General features: G+C 37.8%; 7 protein-coding genes and 1 non-coding gene across 10 annotated transcripts; 5 read left to right on the top strand and 3 right to left on the bottom strand.

Moving 5' to 3' along the window:
* The first annotated feature begins 898 nt into the window (after positions 1-898).
* Positions 899-2634, top strand: LOC17893924 (putative callose synthase 8). Its single transcript, XM_006298000.2, has 5 exons — positions 899-1189; positions 1318-1418; positions 1631-1752; positions 1869-2169; positions 2239-2634. The coding sequence occupies exons 1-5, from the start codon at positions 952-954 to the stop codon at positions 2503-2505; spliced, it is 1029 nt and encodes a 342-aa protein (XP_006298062.1). The 5' UTR covers positions 899-951; the 3' UTR covers positions 2506-2634.
* A 2359-nt stretch (positions 2635-4993) lies between these two features.
* LOC17893580 (bidirectional sugar transporter SWEET2) lies at positions 4994-7125 on the top strand. The gene is made up of 6 exons (XM_006298392.2): positions 4994-5288; positions 5641-5677; positions 5794-6010; positions 6102-6260; positions 6342-6461; positions 6549-7125. The coding sequence occupies exons 1-6, from the start codon at positions 5228-5230 to the stop codon at positions 6663-6665; spliced, it is 711 nt and encodes a 236-aa protein (XP_006298454.1). The 5' UTR covers positions 4994-5227; the 3' UTR covers positions 6666-7125.
* Positions 7126-7197: 72 nt separating this feature from the next.
* LOC17890896 lies at positions 7198-8139 on the bottom strand. The gene is made up of 2 exons (XM_006298631.2): positions 7546-8139; positions 7198-7454 (listed from the first exon to the last, which is right to left on the bottom strand). Exons 1-2 carry the CDS (start codon positions 8002-8004, stop codon positions 7407-7409), a joined length of 507 nt encoding a protein of 168 aa, XP_006298693.1. The 5' UTR covers positions 8005-8139; the 3' UTR covers positions 7198-7406.
* Positions 8140-8958: 819 nt separating this feature from the next.
* LOC17890929 (protein FLX-like 1) lies at positions 8959-11236 on the top strand. 2 transcript variants are annotated; one of them, XM_006298047.2, is made up of 4 exons: positions 8959-10013; positions 10092-10255; positions 10412-10497; positions 10927-11236. In XM_006298047.2, exons 1-4 carry the CDS (start codon positions 9394-9396, stop codon positions 11053-11055), a joined length of 999 nt encoding a protein of 332 aa, XP_006298109.1. In that variant the 5' UTR covers positions 8959-9393; the 3' UTR covers positions 11056-11236. The 2 variants fall into 2 exon arrangements, with proteins under 2 accessions (XP_006298109.1, XP_023641675.1); XM_023785907.1 differs by lacking the exon at positions 10927-11236 and adding an exon at positions 10680-10854 and having other exon boundaries at positions 8960-10013.
* A 246-nt stretch (positions 11237-11482) lies between these two features.
* On the top strand, positions 11483-12868 carry LOC17890939 (protein Jade-1). 2 transcript variants are annotated; one of them, XM_006299107.2, is made up of 2 exons: positions 11483-12474; positions 12575-12868. In XM_006299107.2, exons 1-2 carry the CDS (start codon positions 11515-11517, stop codon positions 12620-12622), a joined length of 1008 nt encoding a protein of 335 aa, XP_006299169.1. In that variant the 5' UTR covers positions 11483-11514; the 3' UTR covers positions 12623-12868. The 2 variants fall into 2 exon arrangements, with proteins under 2 accessions (XP_006299169.1, XP_023642114.1); XM_023786346.1 differs by having other exon boundaries at positions 12569-12868.
* Positions 12869-13395: 527 nt separating this feature from the next.
* LOC111831752 lies at positions 13396-13498 on the bottom strand. The gene has a single exon (XR_002834888.1). It is a non-coding gene; the product is annotated as a U6 spliceosomal RNA (small nuclear RNA).
* A 249-nt stretch (positions 13499-13747) lies between these two features.
* Positions 13748-15838, top strand: LOC17891993 (pentatricopeptide repeat-containing protein At3g14730). The gene has a single exon (XM_006299117.2). The coding sequence runs from the start codon at positions 13754-13756 to the stop codon at positions 15725-15727; it is 1974 nt and encodes a 657-aa protein (XP_006299179.1). The 5' UTR covers positions 13748-13753; the 3' UTR covers positions 15728-15838.
* Positions 15839-16018: 180 nt separating this feature from the next.
* Positions 16019-19570, bottom strand: LOC17891984 (mitogen-activated protein kinase 19). The gene is made up of 10 exons (XM_006297205.2): positions 19055-19570; positions 18510-18918; positions 18296-18423; positions 18128-18187; positions 17775-17924; positions 17529-17684; positions 17177-17385; positions 16956-17057; positions 16697-16857; positions 16019-16552 (listed from the first exon to the last, which is right to left on the bottom strand). The coding sequence occupies exons 1-10, from the start codon at positions 19076-19078 to the stop codon at positions 16155-16157; spliced, it is 1797 nt and encodes a 598-aa protein (XP_006297267.1). The 5' UTR covers positions 19079-19570; the 3' UTR covers positions 16019-16154.
* Positions 19571-20254: the final 684 nt, after the last annotated feature.

Below are 20254 nucleotides of genomic sequence, written 5' to 3'. Positions count from 1 at the left end.
CATAAGTTTCCGTTTCACAATTTCTATATTAAATGCTGCATGTATTACCATTTTTTTGTATAATTTATAAACATAAATAGTATTATTTTTTAATATAATAAAAATCAGTTTTTTATATCATTAGTAAAAGCCTCTAAAACTGTAAACACAATGTGAGTGAATTACTACTGTACATGTTAACTAACAAAAATGAGAAAAGAAAAAAATTATATAATAATAATAATATACAGACATACAGTAGAGTAGTAGATACGACTTGCTTTGCTTACAAAGCATAATATAAAGCCCATAAACCCACGGCCCATGGTCTCTTTAGTCACCATCTCCAGGACTCGTATACGCATGCATGTCTATTTAGTACAAACTACGAAACTAGCATTTATATATCAAACTTCACTAGTGATCTATACATTAGACATCGACTCGTACGTCGAGTATTTGTAATCTCGTGTTTTTATAAAAATAAATAAAACAATTCTTTGTTTTGTTTTAAAACAAATTGGTTTGATCTTTGGATAGCCTAGTTATGTGTTAAAGTCTTTTGGTAATTAAGTACGTATATTCTTAATGACTAAGAATTAGTCACATATGCACATCAAGTATATATGTGCTTTATATTCCAATTCATTTTATTAAGATTTGGTTGACACTCAACACACTTTTTGTTTTTGTTTTTATATCTTTTCCGATGCACGTTGGTATCTTTTGTTGTTGTAAAAAGTGTAAAATATTGCTAGGAAAAAATATATTGCTAGGAAACCACTTTATCCCTGCAAATAGCATACAAACGTCATTTTCACTTTTACACTTTAGTTAAATATTCTTTACCTGCCATGAAGACCCACCTCGCTAAGTAATTGGCGCTTTATATAATTCGTTTCCGTGCATCTCCACCTATCAATCACCCATGCTAACCAAAACAATAGAACAATAAGCTTTTGTCTCCCAAATATGTCTCACGAAATCGTCCCCGTGGATCCCTCCGATGTTTTTGTTGATATGGATCCCATATTCCCGGAAGATTCCCCGACCAGCCGCCAGTTCACGAGATCCCTCACTTTTCATGAACAATATGTTTGGGAGCCCTATCACAGCGAGAAGCTTCCGGAGACGTTAGCCTCAGGGATTCAAAGGTTTCTTCGTGTAGCAAACTTGGTTGAGTCTGAAGAACCTCGTATTGCTTATCTTTGTGAGTTTAGTTATACTCTCGTCTTCCCTAGCGTTTAGGTCAATTATGGTTACTATTTTTGAATTTTCTCTTGTTTTAAAGACTCATAATAATTTCTATGTTAATCTTTATTTTTCTTTTTGTGGCAGGCCGGTTTTATACTTTTGAGGAAGCTCATCGCATTGACAGTAGTTCCACCGGAAGAGGTGTACGGCAGTTCAAAAACTCTCTTCTTCAAGGGCTTGAGAAGGCAAGTCATCCAATAGTAGACCGGGATACTGATTCTAGCTCGTTTATTAAGTCTATGATTTTGTTAAAGTTATTAACGTTTAATTAGAGTATATGACCGATCATATAAATATAATCTGGGCCATTATATTCTCTGGATTATTCATGAATTTTCTAAACACACACGATTTTGTTTAGTTTTCGTTGTTGTTTGTCTTCTTTGCTTCCTTGTAGGATGATGAGTTTACTGTGAGAAGAAGAAAGGAGATAAATGATATTAAGGAAATCAAACGTGTTTACCATGCTTACAAGGAATACATTATCACACATGGTGCAGCATTCAATTTGGATGATAGGTATCCTCGACTTTTAAAAAATTAATAAAAAAATCTACTGATCACTAGCTATTGCTAGTTATAGTTCAATTATGAGGGAGCCAACAGTACTGACCTATGGAAATTTATCTTAATAGTCAGCGAGAGAAGATGATAAACGCACGCAGAATTGCTTCTGTTTTGTATGAAATTCTAAAGACAATCGACATAAGTGGCACTTATGCCTCATCCCAATTAAAGTGGGACGAGGAGACTGGTGAACCCCTTGACACGGTCACCTCCATAGAGGAAATCCACGAAAGATCTGAGTTGCTAGTTGAGAAGTGCAAAGCAGTGGAGGAGGAGGAGAGACAAACTCATATGTCTCAAGCCGTAGGCGATGACTCCGTCCAGTCAAACCATCCCACCCAAACTGAAATAGATGCCATCTACAAAGAGGTAACAACACATTAATTTTATAAAACTATTATCTAACTATATTTTAAATATAATTTTGTGGTTTCTAAGGAAGTTCAAACAAAGGAAGACAGAACGTTAGCAATTGGGTCAATGGAGGACGATGTCAGAGCGAGTTCAGCAGTTCCATCAATGTTATACGAAAATAAGGATCTTGAGACCCAAGAGAAGCTGAACAAGGTGGAGAAGAAGATTGAGGAGATGGAGCTGAAACTCAAGGATGTTGACTTCTGGACTAAAATGATGGAAACCATGTTTTCAGACCAAATACCTCCGTCCATGAGAGCCAACCAAACCGAAAAAAACAAACAACAATAAACTATGCCTTTATATATTTTGTTGTTTTCTAACTTGTGAGTTTAATTCCCCCCTCCCCCTATGTTTTCTATTATTTAATTTAAGAATTTAAATTTTGTTTACGAAAATTGCTGTGAGATTTTTAGTTGAGATATTGCCACATGCCCACATTCACTCACACATGAAGTGTTTGAGTGACATTAGCATATTTAGAAAAGGAACTAAAAAAATCGGAACAACAGCTTAACTACTTTGGGATGAAACACAACATTTGTGGGAGTATATAACATAGAGGCCAGGGTGCTCTCCTCATTAGCCATCAGGTTAGCTTCTTTAATTTGTACGGCAAAAGTTTCGGTTGATCAGTGATCACTAAAGTTGATTAGAAAATGAACGAGGCTTGGCTTTACGTGGCCGATTTATTAGATCTTAGACTTAGTTATTTGCCTATTAGCAGTAGCCAGTAAGCCTTGTTTATTGATTTGGGCCTATACGAATACGACTCTCGCATTCGCAATCACATTTATTGTGTATGTGATAAAAGATACGACATTAATTGTGTTCATTTAAGCAACTTTTACGTATCAATCCTCATCCACATGTATTTTAACAGATTGCGAGAGGCAAAGTATTTGCACGTTTACTACTTGATGTGATCCATCGATTTATTATGCCTCTCATACTTTTTCTAAGACAATAATTCATCAATCATAAATTTTTAATTTGACAAGGTCCTGATTATAACTAGACAAATTTTTAATTTTTATTGCTTTTTTCTTCTTCTTCTTCTTCCGTTTAATTAAATAGTATTATCATGGCTATAAGCATTTTAAAAACCAAAGACGTTATTAAGAGTGCACGGCAATAAAATGATAACCAATCGCAAAAGTCTCCTTAATGACTTTTCTTTTGCCTTAATTTCACGTGTTTTTCTCGTTGAATTCAATTGATACTTCTTAAATCTTACGTAACATTATAAATGTACTCACCGTCTCACCCCAAATATGAAACGTATAATAATTTTTTGAAATTAAATTGGATAACTGGATAAGCTTAACCATTTAATTATTATAATGTTGGCGTTAGATAACTCATGTAATATTTAAATAAAATGTTTTGCATAGGTTGGCGATGGTGACTATATTTCATTTTTTATTTCAAATATTTTATCAAACATAATTATTATATATATATCCTAAGATCTATGTTAAAACATTAATAAAATCAGCATTCTCCATGCTCTAGTCTGCGTAATGATGAACAAACGTGTCCCAGTTTATATAACCTAATATTACACAAAATACTTGCGTAATATATTTAAAGATATGAATATTGATTACACGCTTTGTTAAACAGATCGCGTGGCTTCGCCTTTAACATATGTCATCAGTGACATGGCTTAATATTTAACTATTCAATCAGTATTCTGTTTAAGAAAAAAAACTAAAGATTTATTGGATAACGTGAATTTCTTCACAAGCTGGGTGGGGGTTTCTAAACAATCTTTTAAAAAACATACAGTTTCTGTATTCATTCACTCGCTAACGTAATATGTTATAAATTTATAGTTCACATATACGGCACCGATCGATAATAAGTTCACATAACGTTAATGATTGTTTCTTAACTGTAATATTAAGCGTCTCGATCGCTAGGCTAGGGAACGTGTTGACCAGATGAGAGGCAAAGATTATGATGCTTCTAATCTTTCATCATTGCCTTTTTTCACCAAAAAAAATAATATTAAGATTATGATGGTTTGGTTTCCTGGAAAACAAATGGGAGTTGTTCTCTCACAAGGAAAAAACAAACATGCAACTAGTCAAAAAAGTGTAATTAACGTGTCTCATTGGAGATTACAAATCTATATTTTTGTATTTTATATTTGATAAAGACAAATAAAAACTTATAAATTGTAAGAGAAGTTGTGATTTACGTGTACCATTAGATTTTGCATCCTCAGGGTTTTAAGATTACGATGAGTGACTCAGCGCGAGGCACATGCACCACGACCCAAGACAGCTTGTTTGAACTTTGAAGTAGAGAGCACACGACCACCAAATGTTAATTATTATTCTATTCTCTATCGTTTACAAAAAAAAAAAAAAGTTCTTCTTGTGAAAGAATGTCAAACGTAGACCACAAAATAAAGCTAATAAAAAAAAAAAACTCAATCCAAACATCAAATAAATGATTGGTCAGCAAGTATCAGATAACAAAAGTGGAGATCAATATCGAAAAAAACAAATCAAGCTGGGGGGATCAATGTGGACGGGAAGCAATGTTTACAGCTTACCACAAAGAACACAATTAATAACTGTCTCTCTTATGCATGATTTTTCTAACCTTTTCAACCTTCTACACCACATCATAATTAATGGATTCAACCATGTCTATTAGTCCAACATCAAGTTTCTTTAAAAAATTACTGTTTGAGTATATAAACTTTTCGACACTTTTTTTTTAAAAAATATTTTTCTTTGTAAGATAGTAAAGAACAGTCGACAAAGCCAAATCTGGACCGCATATATATAGGTCGTACGCATTGAGTGTTTTGCTCCTTACCTTTTAAAGAAAGTCTTCTTTTTGGTTTCTGGGTTATCAGTTTTCATTTCTTTAAGAAGAAATCTCTCTACAAATCTCAGTTTCTATTACTTATCTGTTTGGCGTTTTAACCCGCGTGTCCACAAGAACAGAGCAAGAAAAGAAAAACCAGAGAATTTAAGACAGAGAAGCTTCTCTCATGTATGTCTTTGCTTTCAATGGGTCTTTATCCATGTGTAAAGATATTGCCGGAATCGCAGGTAATTTAACTTCAATCTATTCACTTTTTTTTTTGGGGGTTAAATTTAAGCTAATTTTGGGGAATATTCAACATTTAAATTCCATTTTTTATTTTTATTTTTATTTTAACAAAGTATGTGACCAGATCTGGTTTAGGTTCCATTCTATGAATATCCCCAATTCAGTATATTTCTTTGGCCATTTTTGGTCTAAACTTTTATACTTCTAGGCACTGTTACAACGTTAATAAGAACCAAAATGTTGTCTCTGATCAATTTTCTTGGAGAATTCAAGAAATCCCTGATTTTGTAGAAACAGCGTTGATGCAATTTACTATCACTTATCACTGTTTCATTGCTCTTCTGTGTTCAGGCAATATATTTGCATTTGGGCTGTTCGTTTCACCAACGTGAGTTTCTCTTCTTCGCTTATTGATACAGTGGCACTTGCTCCTTCGTTGTATTAAACACAAGTTTTCTTGATCTATGGACTTCACTGATATCTGTCTTTTTTTTTTTTGTTCAGGCCAACGTTTAGGAGAATCATGAGGAACAAATCTACCGAGCAATTCTCGGGTTTACCATACATTTACGCTCTCTTGAACTGCTTAATCTGCCTTTGGTATGGCACACCTTTCATATCACACAGCAATGCCATGCTTATGACTGTCAATTCTGTTGGAGCCACTTTCCAGCTTTGCTACATTATCCTCTTCATCTTGCATACCGATAAGAAGAACAAGGTTTCTTTTACTTGATTCTACTTTTTTTTACTCACAGTAAAAAATTGTTTATCTTCTGTAACTCCTCTAAGTAAAGTTTTGATCATGGCAGATGAGAATGCTTGGTTTGCTTTTTGTGGTGTTTGCTGTGGTTGGAGTGATTGTAGCTGGAAGTTTGCAGATACCTGACCAGCTCACACGATGGTACTTTGTCGGGTTCTTGAGCTGCGGTTCTCTTGTCTCGATGTTTGCCTCACCTTTGTTTGTTATTGTAAGTTCCCAAAAAAATGTCAACAAATCTTTCCAAAATGTGCAGCTTTCTTCGATTGCCTGACTTGTCTTGTCTTTACAGAACCTAGTGATTCGGACTAAGAGCGTTGAGTTTATGCCGTTTTATCTCTCTCTATCGACTTTCTTGATGAGCGCTTCCTTCTTCCTTTACGGGTTATTCAACAGCGACGCCTTTGTTTATGTAAGTAACTCTACTACAATTGCTATTGCAATCTGTGTTTTTCTCATTACAGTATTAACAAAATTTCTTGTTTCTGTCCCTATTCAGACACCAAATGGAATAGGAACCATTCTTGGTATAGTGCAGCTGGCTTTGTACTGTTACTACCACAGGAATTCGACAGCAGAAGAAATAAAAGAGCCTTTGATTGTTTCTTACGTGTGAAATTAGCACAAAGAAGCAAATCTACTGTGGGGAAAAAAAAAACCAGGAGATGTGGTGACATCAAGATTCTTTGTTGTTATTGTTGTTGTCTACTTTTGTGTAGCTTCTTGTAACTATATCTACCGGCTTTCGTTCTCTCATGGCGCGAAGATGTTTATCCTCTCGGCTTCTGGTCATGATCGAAGGATGGAGTTATTTTTCAGTTTTGATGGCTCATTTGCTGAAGATGATCTGAAGACAAATGACAGATTCACTGGTGTGAGAGTTTTGTTGTTTGTGTGATGCAAATCTATGGTGGGTCAATTTGAAGAACCTGTGTCCATATATTGTTTGTTTTTTTCTTTTTCCTTTTTCATGAAATTCTATTTGTTTGTTCATAAGATTTTGTTTCTTTGAGATGTAAATCTCTGGTGGGTTGATAGTTTGAAGAACAATGTCCATATAATGCTTGTTTTCTGTAGATGCATATAAGAATTTTACATTCTTTGTCTCTCCAAGCAATCAATACAGACACACACAAAATTCAACTATCTGTAGGAAAAAGTTTGTTCATAATAAGATTAAGCTTCTCTTTTGTCCCTCCAAGCAATCAAGAACACACAAAAAAAGGAAAGAAGATTTGCATCTACATCACATAGGACATTGTTTACAGAAACATTTTCTTTTTTTCTGACCTTTCATCGCGGTTTTAACTTGTAGTACACGAAACTTCAGTAGACTTCTTTGCAAAGAAAACCATTGTCAGAGCAAATCTCTCAAAGTTGTTCTTACCATAGAACTCTGCTTTACCTACAAAACAGCAATGACAAGAACTTTCATATATCCATCTCTCTGACCAAAAACAACAACTAATATAGATAGGGAGTAAACTAATACTCACTTGTTCTTGAAGTTGAGGATGATGACGCTGATGGCCACGTTCATCATACAATATAAGGCCGCTAAAACGAGGCAATTCACATTTCTCACCCATCAGAATCGGTCGCTGCCAAACTGGATCAACCGCATTAAGACTCCTTTCTTTAGCAGCAAGCAACGGAGGCGGCCTCCGCTTCTCCATCTCCATCCACTTCGCTGCAGAGCTCCAACAAAAAGAACCCATCAACGTTCTCTTCACTTTGCTCCACTTACATATCTTCTTTTCCTCCATAGCTCTAGATCTAACCGCTGCTTCGAACGCCCACTCGGCGTCTGCTACTTGCTTCCCTCGAGAATTGCGGTTGAGAAACGCTGCGGCTATGCAGAGTAGAGTCACTGCAGCCGCTGTTCCGACCAAGATCGCAACTGCTTCTTTCGTTGTTAGCTTAAGTTTCTCCTCCAAGTTCCACAAGGCTTCCATTTTTGTTAAACCTGAGGGTCTTTTTTAGGTGGTCTCAGTTGTAGTGAGAGCAAAGTATATAGGTGATAATGGTGAGCTTCATGTGAATTCCACCGTTAAAGGTTTATTCATCATTATGATATTTATAACCTATAGTTTTATCTACCCATCAATCGAATATTTCGTCTCTCACCTTGACGCTTCATTGTGTTTGAGTATTGATGTAATTGTGGTATTAAATTTACCCGTTGTAGTCTACGTAACGGAATCTAACCAAATTAATAGCTTCATAGAAAAAATTAAATGTATCATTTGTTATTATAGTCGTAGGATTGTTACGTTTTGTATGATTGTAAGGTTCTGGAAAGGTGTGTAAACCTTAAGCTAAGAGTTAATGTTAAATTTTGGTTCAAAATTTGCTAGAAAATTGAATGAAGAACTTGTTATTATAAGGTAGATAGTCAAAATTTGGATTGATTGATTTTTTTCTTTATCTTTTGACGATATGAAGGTTAATTAAATGATTTGTTGTATGAGTATATCTTATGGAATCTTATATCACGTTATAGCTAGTGGGGACATATGGTGTTTATGACATCACGAGCCACATAACGTCGTCTGTTCATGTTCTTGTTGGTGTGGACCTGTGGTAGTAGTGGTACCATGCACGAATTAAAGATGAAGGAGTAGACTTAAAAATTCGAAACAAATGGGTCAAAAATGAGATCAAGATAGTTGAACAGATAAATACTGTAAATACAAAAAATAGAAGGACTAATTAACTAAATTTAACCGGGTCCGATTGGCAAATCAAATGACACGGTAAATTTTTCTTTATTCGTTGTAGAGAAAACGGTTAAATGGAAAATGGTTAAGAAAGATAGTAGAAACAACTCGGTGAATTTAATTGAGCGGTTAAATAATAACACCCGGTTAAAAGCAATAAGTTTCTCATCGCCTATTTTGTAGACAAAACGTGTTACCAATGAAAGCCACTATGTAGTGTTAATCGAACCTTCTCCGCTCTATAGGAGGCTTCCGGCGAAATTAGAATTTTGAAAGTTTTGATTAATCTGAACGCAATCGAGTTCCTTCCTACAGTTGCGCGAGCGTTCTTCGAAGAGTTCTAAGTTGATCGATCCCCGATTTGATAACAAGGTGTTTTATCAGGAACCCTAATTTGTGTTTTCTCCTGTGTAAAAAGCTTCTGTTGGGCGTCGTCGAAGGTCAGTTCGTGATTCTGAGTTTGTAGACCTTTTCGTTTTAGAGCTCTCCAGAATTGTAATTGCGCTTCTGCTTACTGTTGAGACTCCGTTGCCGTTTATTGAGGATAAGGCTTTCTGAAGTTTTGTAGCTTTTGAGCCTTGAGAGTTTTGGTTTCTGTTAGCAGTTTGGAACGATTCTAAGATAATGTCTGGTAGAAATCGAGGACCTCCTCCTCCTTCGATGAAAGGTGGGTCTTACAGTGGCTTACAAGCTCCGGTTCATCAACCACCTTTCGTTAGAGGCTTGGGAGGAGGAACAGTGCCTCCTCCACCTCATCCTTCTATGATTGATGATAGTAGAGAAACTCAATTCAGAGTTGATGCAAGAGGTCTTCCTCCACAGTTTTCTATCATGGAGGATCGTCTTGCTGCTCAGAACCAAGATGTTCAGGGCTTACTTGCTGATAACCAGAGGGTGGTTGCAATTCATATCGCCCTGAAACAGGAACTTGAAGTTGCTCAGCACGAATTGCAAAGAGTGATGCATTACATTGATTCCTTGAGAGGTGAGGAAGAGATCATGATGAGGGAGATGTATGATAAATCTATGCGATCTGAAATGGAATTGCGTGAAGTTGACGCTATGCGAGCTGAGATTCAAAAGATCCGTGTGCATATTAAAGACTTAACTTCGGGTAGGCAAGAACTTACCAGCCAGGTTCATGTGATGACTCAAGATTTGGCTAGACTTACATCAGATTTGCAGCAGATACCAACACTAACTGCAGAAATTGAGAACACAAAGCAAGAGTTGCAAAGAGCTAGGTTAGATCAGTCTCTTCTTATGGTTTGCCTTTCTTCATCTTGATGTTAATATGTAATGATGTGATTTCTGTTTTGTAGAGCGGCTATTGATTATGAGAAGAAAGGGTACGCGGAAAATTACGAGCACGGCAAAATTATGGAGCATAAATTAGTTGCAATGGCTCGCGAACTGGAGAAGCTTCGAGCAGAGATTGCTAACTCAGAGTCGAGAGCTCATGCAACTGGCCCTTTTGGGAATCCTGGTATGATAATCTTGTATAATCACAAACCTTTTTAATTAGTCATCACAGTGCCTATTCGATGCACAAGTAATAGGTGAAAATAATTACTAGCAATATACAGTCGAGCTACAGTTGAATGCATATACCGATGTTAAGCAAAAACATGTTTTTAATCAGGTGGAGTTGCCTATGGCGGTGGCTATGGAAATCCTGAGGCTGGGTATCCTGTGAATCCTTATCAACCCAACTATGTCGTGAATCCAGTAAGTTATAAATTTACAGCTTTGATCTCTTCCCGTGGGAATCTCTTTATTAGTTATTACCTAGAAGACAATATTGCCTGTGCTTTAGTAGATGCTTTGTCTGAACTCACCATAGTTCTGTCTAGTTTCACACTTAGTTTGAATTTTGAATCTTGGTCCTTGGACATGAACCGGAACTTCAGTAGCCAGTAGTACAGCCTAAATTCTAACAAGTCAAATCAAGTGTAAAGAAGACTGGATCAATCGATTTATTAGACGAATCTCGAGTCAACAATATGAGCTCTAGTCAATAGAACCTGTGACTGAACGACAGGTTCATACATTTAACTGAACAACAACTATCTTTATTAATCCCCTGTAGTTATAGGTGCATACATTTGTAGACATCTAAAGGTATTGTGCTCATATATGATGACAATGGTGATTCAGGCACAAGCAGGCGTTGCTGGCTATTATCCTCCTCCTTACGGACCACAGGCTGCGTGGGCTGGCTACGATCCGCAGCAGCAACAGCAGCAGCCTCAACCGCCGCCACAAGGACAACAAGGACATCGATGAAAAAGTCGTCCATTTTTCCGGCAACTCATGAAATTACTTTTTGTAACTTTTACTCTGACTCTTGGGGATGATGATCATATGATTGTGAACAAGCGATATTCAGCAGCGCTAGTTGTTAATTAAGAAAAACATGAAAGCCCACAGTTTGTTTTATAAAAAATAAGCCCATTAAGGTCTTAAATAGGGCGAATTCAAGGCCCTAAGATATCACCTCCCTCGCATTTGATAACAATTGGCGGGTAAGTCTAAAATTTTATTTTCGGTTGAATTGAAACGAAGAAACAAAGAAGCTTTCTTTAACGAAATTTTAAAAATCAGAACAAATTTGAGAAATTTGGCGCACACATAACAATTGGCGGGCAAATATAATTTTCGTATTGCCTTTAATTTCTTCGAGATCTCACGACTGTTCATTCATTCACCACACACAGCACACCCAGAGATCTGAAACTAGAAGCCATGGATGCTCAGTATCAAGATCTACCTCCTCTCAAAAGATATAGAATGATGCAGCGAGACCTTGAAGCTGCTCAACAGAACCTACCGGAGGCGAAGCCGTCACAGTTGCCGGCGAAGAAGAGGAAGCAGGCTCGAGTTGATTACGACGACGATGGCGAGAACTCTAACCCCACCTATCGTTGTCTTCCGGCTAAGAAAAGGATTTGGGCGATTGATCCCGATCTCCTCTCCGTCTCCGGTAACCCCTTTTCGCCTTTTGATCTGAATGTTGAGTATAAGCCTTCTGTTGAGGAGAAGTCAGTAGCGAAAAAGTCAACTCTAATGGTTGAATCGAGTCTAGAACTAGAAGATGATGATAAGGAGAACATAGATCCTCTAGGTAATGGGAAAGTTTTGGATCTAGAAGATAGAAAAGTAGAAGATGAAGATGGGACTATGTGTGCTGTATGTCAAAGTACAGATGGTGAACCATCAAATCCAATTGTGTTCTGTGATGGTTGTGATTTGATGGTTCATGCTTCTTGTTATGGGAATCCTCTAGTTAAGGCTATACCAGAAGGTGATTGGTTTTGTAGTCAGTGTATCTCATCCAACAATCGAGAGAAGCTTCTCTCTTGCTGCTTGTGCACAACTAAAGGCGGAGCGATGAAACCCACAAATGATGGTAGATGGGCTCACATCACTTGCGCTTTGTTTGTGCCGGAAGTTTACTTTGAGGATCCTGAAGGAAGGGAAGGGATCTGTTGTAGTGAGGTGCCGAGTAAGAGATGGAAAGATAGGTGTTATTTGTGTAAGAGTAGACGCGGTTGTGTTATCAAGTGCTCGGAGATGAGATGTCAGTTGGATTTTCATGTTACTTGTGGGTTGAAGGAAGATCTTTGTATTGAGTATCGTGAAGACAAGAAGACTGGTGGTATCGTTGTTGGTTTCTGCAATGACCATACCAAATTGTGGGAAAGGGTAAGATTTGTATCAAATAAATTTTTGCTGATCTTATTTAGTTGTGTATGTATTTGTAGGGCTAAGTTTTGATTAGAAGTTTTTTGTTTGTCAGCAACAGGAAAGTGGGAAGTACAAGATTGTTGCCAGAGATGAAGATAAAAAGTAGGAGAAAGCTTTTGAGGGTCATGGCCATGCTTTTGCTTGCAACTCTGAAGCTTCCACTCATGTGCTTTGTAATTGTTTTGAAACGTCTTTTCATATATCATTGTTATCTGATCAGAGTAGTTAGCTGCTGCTTAATGCTGTCAAACTTTGTTATTCTGTTCAATGTTTGAATTGATTAAGTTGTACTAGGCTAAAACCTGGTCAATCTTTGTTTCAATCCGTTATTGTAATTTAAAGTGATTTCTTATGGCTTTTGTCATGATGATTATAAGAAGTAGATTACTTTTGACAGATGGATCAGAAATGTTAATCTCTTCAAACTCAAGGAAGTTGAGCGATTTCGCTTATCACAATCAAAGAAAGACTCATGGCGTTAGACCCAAAATTTGGTAAACAAGTAGCTCAAAGAGGTAGACACCAACCAAAAAAAAAACACCTCATCCTTCAAGATTCTTTACATACAACATTACAGAACTTATCGAGTAATCTCTCTTGACGACTTAAGCGTTAATGGAGGAGAATGGTTCTGTTGGTTTACCCAAACCGGAACCTCTCTCATTACATTTGGTACACTTAATCATATTGGTGTTCTCTGTCTCAGAAACAAAACTCCCCGACCATCAGATTGTGTTCGCTAGTTCATTGCAGGTTCCTGAAACATGGATTTATATAACTTTTCTCGTGCAGATTTGCATCCAAAAACTTCACTTATGAGTCACAGAAGACAGGTAAAAAACAGAAGAAGAGATCGATCTCGGAAATTTTTGGTTCAAAAAAAATTTGGACCATTTCTCGATTTGTGCGTGTCATCCTTGCGCAGGGGCCATGCTAATCTTCTCTGTATCGTTCCAATTTTATCGGATGTCCCCGAAGGGACAATCACTTGTTCGACTCTGACGTTATATAAATTCTGCTTCTTTTGTTCAACTAAGCGATGTGGGAGTAACTGCTATCGTATTTAGTATTAATGGGCCTGTCGTCTGCCTCTTTTTATGGGCCTTCTTTTTATTCTTTCTCATTCTTCGTAAGCCCAATTAACGTTATTTACCAATTTTTATTTTTTTTGTTCTTATAGCACAGAGCTTTCCATATATTAGCTTAATTTCAAAAATGTAATCGTGGAACCAAAACGATGACCGTTTTGTTTATGCGGATCGAGATTCAATTTTTTTCTGCCGGAGCTCTGAGGTTTCTCCCGCGGAACCGAGATCACTTCTCAGCAATAAAGCTTTCTTCTGCGTTAGCATCTTTATATTCGACAGTTTCTGGGCGAATCGAAGAACACCAAAAGAGATACGAGTACCACAATGTTGCTACATGTATCGCTACGTTGCAACGCTGTGCGCAGCGCAATGATTCGGGAACCGGGCAAAAGATCCACGGTTTCATGGTTAGGAAAGGGTTTCTCGAAGATTCGCCTCGCGCTGTCACGAGCCTCGTCAACATGTACGCTAAGTGTGGTCTTATGCGGCGCGCGGTGACGGTCTTCGACGGATCTGAACGCGATGTGTTTGGTTATAACGCTTTGATTTCTGGGTTTGTGGTGAATGGGTCTCCTTTTGATGCGATGGAGATGTATAGAGAAATGCGAGCTAAAGGGATTTTGCCTGATAAGTATACATTTCCTAGTTTGCTTAAAGGATGCGATGCTATGGAGCTTTCTGATGTTCAGAAGGTTCATGGATTAGCGTTTAAACTTGGGCTTGATTCCGATTGTTATGTGGGGAGTGGTTTAGTTACTTCTTATTCGAAGTTCATGTCAGTGGAGGATGCTCAGAAAGTGTTCGATGAATTGCCTGACAGAGATGACAGTGTGCTTTGGAATGCTTTGGTCAATGGGTATTCACAGATATTTAGATTTGAGGATGCTTTGACAGTCTTTAGTAAGATGCGTGAAGAAGGTGTAGGCATGAGTAGGCATACCATTACAAGTGTCTTATCGGGGTTTACTGTATCAGGGGATCTTGACAACGGCAGGTCAGTCCATGGTCTTGCGGTGAAAATGGGATCTGATTCTGATATTGTTGTGTCAAATGCATTGATTGATATGTATGGAAAGAGTAAGAAGCTAGAAAAGGCTACCCGTATATTCGAAGCAATGGATGAGAGAGACATATTTACTTGGAACTCTATCTTATGTGTAAATGACTACTGTGGTGATCATGATGGAACCTTAGCTCTTTTCAAAAACATGCTTCGTTCTGGAATCCGACCTGATATTGTTACATTGACAACTGTTCTGCCCACTTACGGTCGTCTAGCTGCACTGGATCAGGGCAGAGAGATTCATGGCTACATGACCGTCAGTGGACTTCAAAACCGCAATTCCAGTAATCAGTTCTTCATACATAACTCTTTGATGGATATGTACGTGAAATGCGGGGACTTGAGGGACGCTCGAATGATTTTTGACTTGATGAGGGTTAAAGACTCAGCTTCCTGGAATATCATGATCAATGGTTACGGTGTGCAGAGCTGCGGTGAGTTAGCTTTGGATATGTTTTCATGTATGTGCAGAGCCGGTGTCAAACCCGATGAAATCACATTCGTTGGGTTGCTACAAGCATGTAGCCACTCCGGCTTTGTGGACGAAGGGAGAAGTTTTTTTGCACAGATGGAGACGGTATATAACATTCCCCCAACAAGTGATCACTACACTTGTGTAATAGACATGCTTGGCCGTGCAAACAAGCTAGAGGAAGCATATGAGTTAGCAGTATCAATGCCCATTTGCGATAATCCTGTAGTCTGGAGGTCCATATTGTCATCTTGTCGTCTTCACGGGAACACAGATCTCGCACTGGTGGCAGGAAAGCGGCTATATGAGCTCGAGCCAGAGCATTGCGGTGGCTATGTATTAATGTCTAATGTTTATGTGAAAGCTGGGAAGTACATGGAAGTGTTGGACGTTAGAGACACAATGAGACAGCAGAATGTGAAAAAGACTCCAGGTTGCAGCTGGATTGGGCTCAAGACCGGTGTTCACACGTTTTTTACCGGCGATAAGACTCACCCAGAATTGAAATCTATACACGCTTGGTTAAACCAATTGATTTCCCATATGCATGGTCATGAGTCGATGATGCTCGACCGCTTATTTGGGTAGACAGATATTTTATGTAACCATCGAGTATAATTTACTATTTATGTTCTGCGGAAAACAATAGTTTACGGACTAGAAAAATCTAACCAACCACATCTTGGGACTTGCAATTTTTTTGGACATTCCTCTGTATTATTTGTTAGCCATGAGGCCAGTTTGGATTAACATTGTGATATTATATTGTAGTTCTTTGTTCTTGAAAGGCCAGAATTTTAGAATATTTTCCAACGTGGATGATCCAAGCGTACCGGAGCAGTTTCCAAGAGCACATTAAGCTTTCGCCGAGACATTTGGTGGGGTTAAAACTGAACCATTCTTATTACAATCTCAAATGTGTTCAAATCAGGCTTCGATCGAATAATACTTACATTACATAACAACTAACGAGAGGAGTTTCTGGCAATAGGCAACAGCGCCAATGTGCTACATTCTAAGACATGCCATACCCAACTGCGCCCATGTTCCGATGTGCTGCTACTGCAACCGCGGCGGCTCCAGCTGGACCAAATTGGGATTGTGCCTGCAACAGCTTAGCATCAATACCCACCTTGTGCTGTGATTGGACATAAGGGTTTGGGTTCAGCTCAGCTGACTTCACGGAGTTGCATTGGGAGGGGACAAACTGCGGTTTTGGTTGAGAAGCAGCTTCTGTACCACCGTGCTTCTCTTGGTTCATGGATTTAGGATAGAAAAAACAGTTAGGAGAGAGCGTCTGTGGAGGGATAACCGTGTTTCTGTAATATGATGTCCTTGCATCATAGGACGACTCTTTGAGGTTTCTGTCATTTTCATAAGATACAGATGATTCCACCACACGGCCAGGTTTACCTGTTAGACATAAATAAGGAAGGCAATTGACTTTAAGAACAATACTGTCCATCAATTTTTGTTTACTATGATGGAAGATTGCTACAATTTTTCAGCCCCAGAGAAAAAGTCCAGTACTTTCATAGATTATAGCTGAGGAATGACCTGATGGTACTCTTGGTGGAGGCCCTAAAGGTTTAGTTGAATATGCTGAAGTTGATGAAACTACTCCATTTCTTGAAGGCTCGAAAGAAACACGTCGACTGTCTGATGCATTTAAACTGGGTTGAGTGTTCGAGTTTACTGCACTGGAGTGAACTGTAGATCTACAAAGATGAAGAGGTAAATCTTAATCAAAATTGCCATACTGAATCAACAGAGATATAATTTTGCATAGTTGTTATGAATGGATGAGAAAATATACCTTGGAAGTGAAGCGTGCTTCCTCTCTGGAGGTATGACTGGCCCACTTTTGCCACTATTTTCCTCTAGGTACGCAAATTGTTTCCTCAAATGACCAATGGCACTGCAATGTAAAATACAATCAATAAGTGAAAATGAATAACTAGAGAGTGAAACGCCTCGCATTTCTTTTGCTACGACAGTAAGACATGACTATGGCTTATAAGAGGAAGGGGTACCAACCTCGGATATAGAAAACTTGAGCCTTCAGAATTCATATAATCCTTGAGCAGCTGCGGATGGTATTCTAGTATCTCCCTGTATATTAGTTCCCTGATGTCATCCTTTGCCAACCTTCGTCTTTCAAACTCAAATTCCATCTTCGAGATAGGCTGACAAGAAGGTTCTCTTTCAACCTTAGCAAGGCCCTTAAAGTAAGGATCAGCCAGCGCCTGTCAAAGAAAATCACAGTGTTAACATCACCATGTACGGAGCTGAAATATGAACTACAGATTACTGCAATAGAAGCAAGTCAGTTGTTCTAATAGGGAGGGGAAAACGACTCTATTAACAAGAAAAATGGCAGAACATGCACCTCCGCAGCAGTAGGCCTATCCTTCGGATCAAAAGCCAACAGTCTTTGCAAAAGGCGTAATGCTAACGGATCTGCGTTAGGAAATTTTTGCGAAAAGGGGATAAGAGTTTTCTTCCTCATTTCGTTTAAATATTTTCTAGCCTTTTCATTTCGAACCTGCATTAGAGACAATATTATTAGTTATGCGTGTCTCCTCCCCGCAAAAAAAAACAACAACTTGGTAATGTGGAAGCAAAAAGAACATACTCCAGCAATGGTTTCTGATTTTGGTGTGCCAAGAAGATCGGTAATTAAGTCTAACTGATGGACGACACTTTTTCCAGGAAACAAAGGCTTCCCTGTTAATACCTCAGCAAAGATGCAGCCAATGCTCCAAATGTCAATTGCTGGTGTATACTGCCAAAGATAAAAACTGCATATCAGAATATTGAGCGTACATTTCTGAAAAAAAAAATGCTAGGCTGCCTGAGGTTTTTCAATTTCGGGGAGAGTTCAAATCCTCCCTGAGCTGGGGAGTACGAGACATATCTCTAGCACTCTCTATTCCACACAGATTGTACACTAAACAAGCATAAACGAAGAAGAAGAATAACAACTACCTTAGAACAGAATGATCCACAGAGCTCAGGTGCCCTGTACCATCTTGTGGCAACATAATCCTGCAACAAAAAAAAAAAGACAAAGCGAAGGAAATTCATAAACACTGGAGAGATTACCAAAACATAATTAACAGTCAGACAGCAAAATGTGTAGATAAGTGTGCATACCGTCCAAAAGACTGTTGTAGGTGTATCATTAAACGAGACTCTTGCTAGTCCAAAGTCACAGACTTTCAACTTGCAGTTTGCATTTGCCAATATGTTCTTCGGTTTAAGATCACGATGGTAAACATTAGCTGCATCCAGAAAGAATCCAGTTAATTACAAAGCTTACGAATCACCTCAAAATCTGAGAGGGGGGAAAAAGATAAAGATTTTTCACCTGTATGCATGTACTTCAAAGCACGAAGCATCTGATAAAGAAAAAACTGGTGGTGCTCACGAGTCAAATCATCATTAGCTTTGATGACTTGGTGAAGATCTGATTCCATAAGCTCAAACACAACATATATATCTTTGAACTCCCTCTTGGAAGGCGGCAACATGATGCTTTTGATTTCAACAATATCAGGGTGCCTTAAGAGCCGGAGAAGCTTAACCTCACGGAGGATACGGAGAGCATCAGAGACATGTTCAAAGACATCATTAATCTTCTTAATCGCCACTTTCTCTCCTGTATGCGTATCAATAGCTGCACAGACAACTCCATAGCTTCCTTTTCCAATAACTTCAAGAATCCGATAACGGTTAGCATCACCATACTCAGTGAAAAACTCCACCTCTTTCATGTTCTGTAAATCACCAAAAAAAGCAGCCAAAAAAAAATATATCAGAATTCAGTAAAATGAGCTCCAAGAAAGAAAAAAAGAAACACATTCACTAAAGGGTACTCAGATTCAACAAAGAAAGCTAAAAGCAGAAACCAACCTTCTTCTCCTGACCTTGTTGCATCCTCTTTAAAGCAAATTAAAAACTCAAAAAGGCTCTTCCCAACGAGAACACAAAGGGCAAGAAAAATAAGATAAACGCAGACTGATTTATATAATTCTCAGCAACCAAAATCTTCAACACCAGAAGAACCAATACAGCTCAACAACCCTATCGTCTTCTCCTCAATATCAAAAACCCAACTTTAAAACCCCGTTCAATGATCTCAGTAAAGATCGCAAATAATAAAAAAAGAGTAATCAAAGAAAATGGCAATTCTTCGATTCACAAATCCCAAAATCAAAAATCCCAGAAACCAAAACCCGATCGAGAAATTTTTTCCAGAAAACCCCTAGATTTCTCACAAGAACTCCCAAAACCCAGACGAAACTCAAAAAGCAAGAGAGAGAGAGATGAGAAAATCTAGAGATCTTCAAGATCCAGCAGCGATCGGAGAAAAGATGGATTTGATTAGACAATAAAAATCTCAAGATGAGTAATGTTGTTTATATATACCCCCCGATGATGTGATTTTATTTATTTCCGTGTATTCTAATTTTGTTGTTTCTCAAAAATAATAAAAATAAATAAATAAATAAATTTCCTAAGATTAGCAATTTTCGTGGTACTTATTGGGTACGAAGGACAGGTCACGAGGAATAGTATGGCAGTATCGTAATTTATTACAAACTCTGAGGTTTAATGGTTTCGTTATTTCCACTGTCGGTGACCTTTCGGAAATTGACCCGTTGTGAGGCAACTACCGACGAACCGGACCGGACCGTTCTATATCCTATTTTAAAATATTTCTATGTTGCATTTGTTTGTATAATGGTATCTTCCTTTTATATCAAACGTGTTTTTTACCTACTCTTTTAAAATGGTGTGGTTAAATTGAGCCATCCGTAAACAAGAGTTGAGATCTCTGTCATTGATGTTTCAGTCAATAAATATGGTTTAACAATGTAGTTAACGTTTATTAGAGGATAATACTTAATTACTTAATCCGACAAGTTTATGCTGCCGTAAAACTTACCTAATCATAGTTAGTTAACGTTTTCACATGTATATGACACATGGCGAAATTTAATAGTATGATATGGAAAACACTTCTTTAAATTTAAATATAAAGTAATTACGATTTACATGTTAAAATAAAATGAGGGAAGACTTTTAAGTGTCAAAAATATAATAAAATAG

The sequence above is a fragment of the Capsella rubella genome, unplaced genomic scaffold (genome assembly GCF_000375325.1).
Source record: "Capsella rubella cultivar Monte Gargano unplaced genomic scaffold, Caprub1_0 scaffold_3, whole genome shotgun sequence".
Lineage (NCBI taxonomy): Eukaryota > Viridiplantae > Streptophyta > Magnoliopsida > Brassicales > Brassicaceae > Capsella > Capsella rubella.
This window is presented reverse-complemented; position numbering and strand designations above follow the sequence as displayed.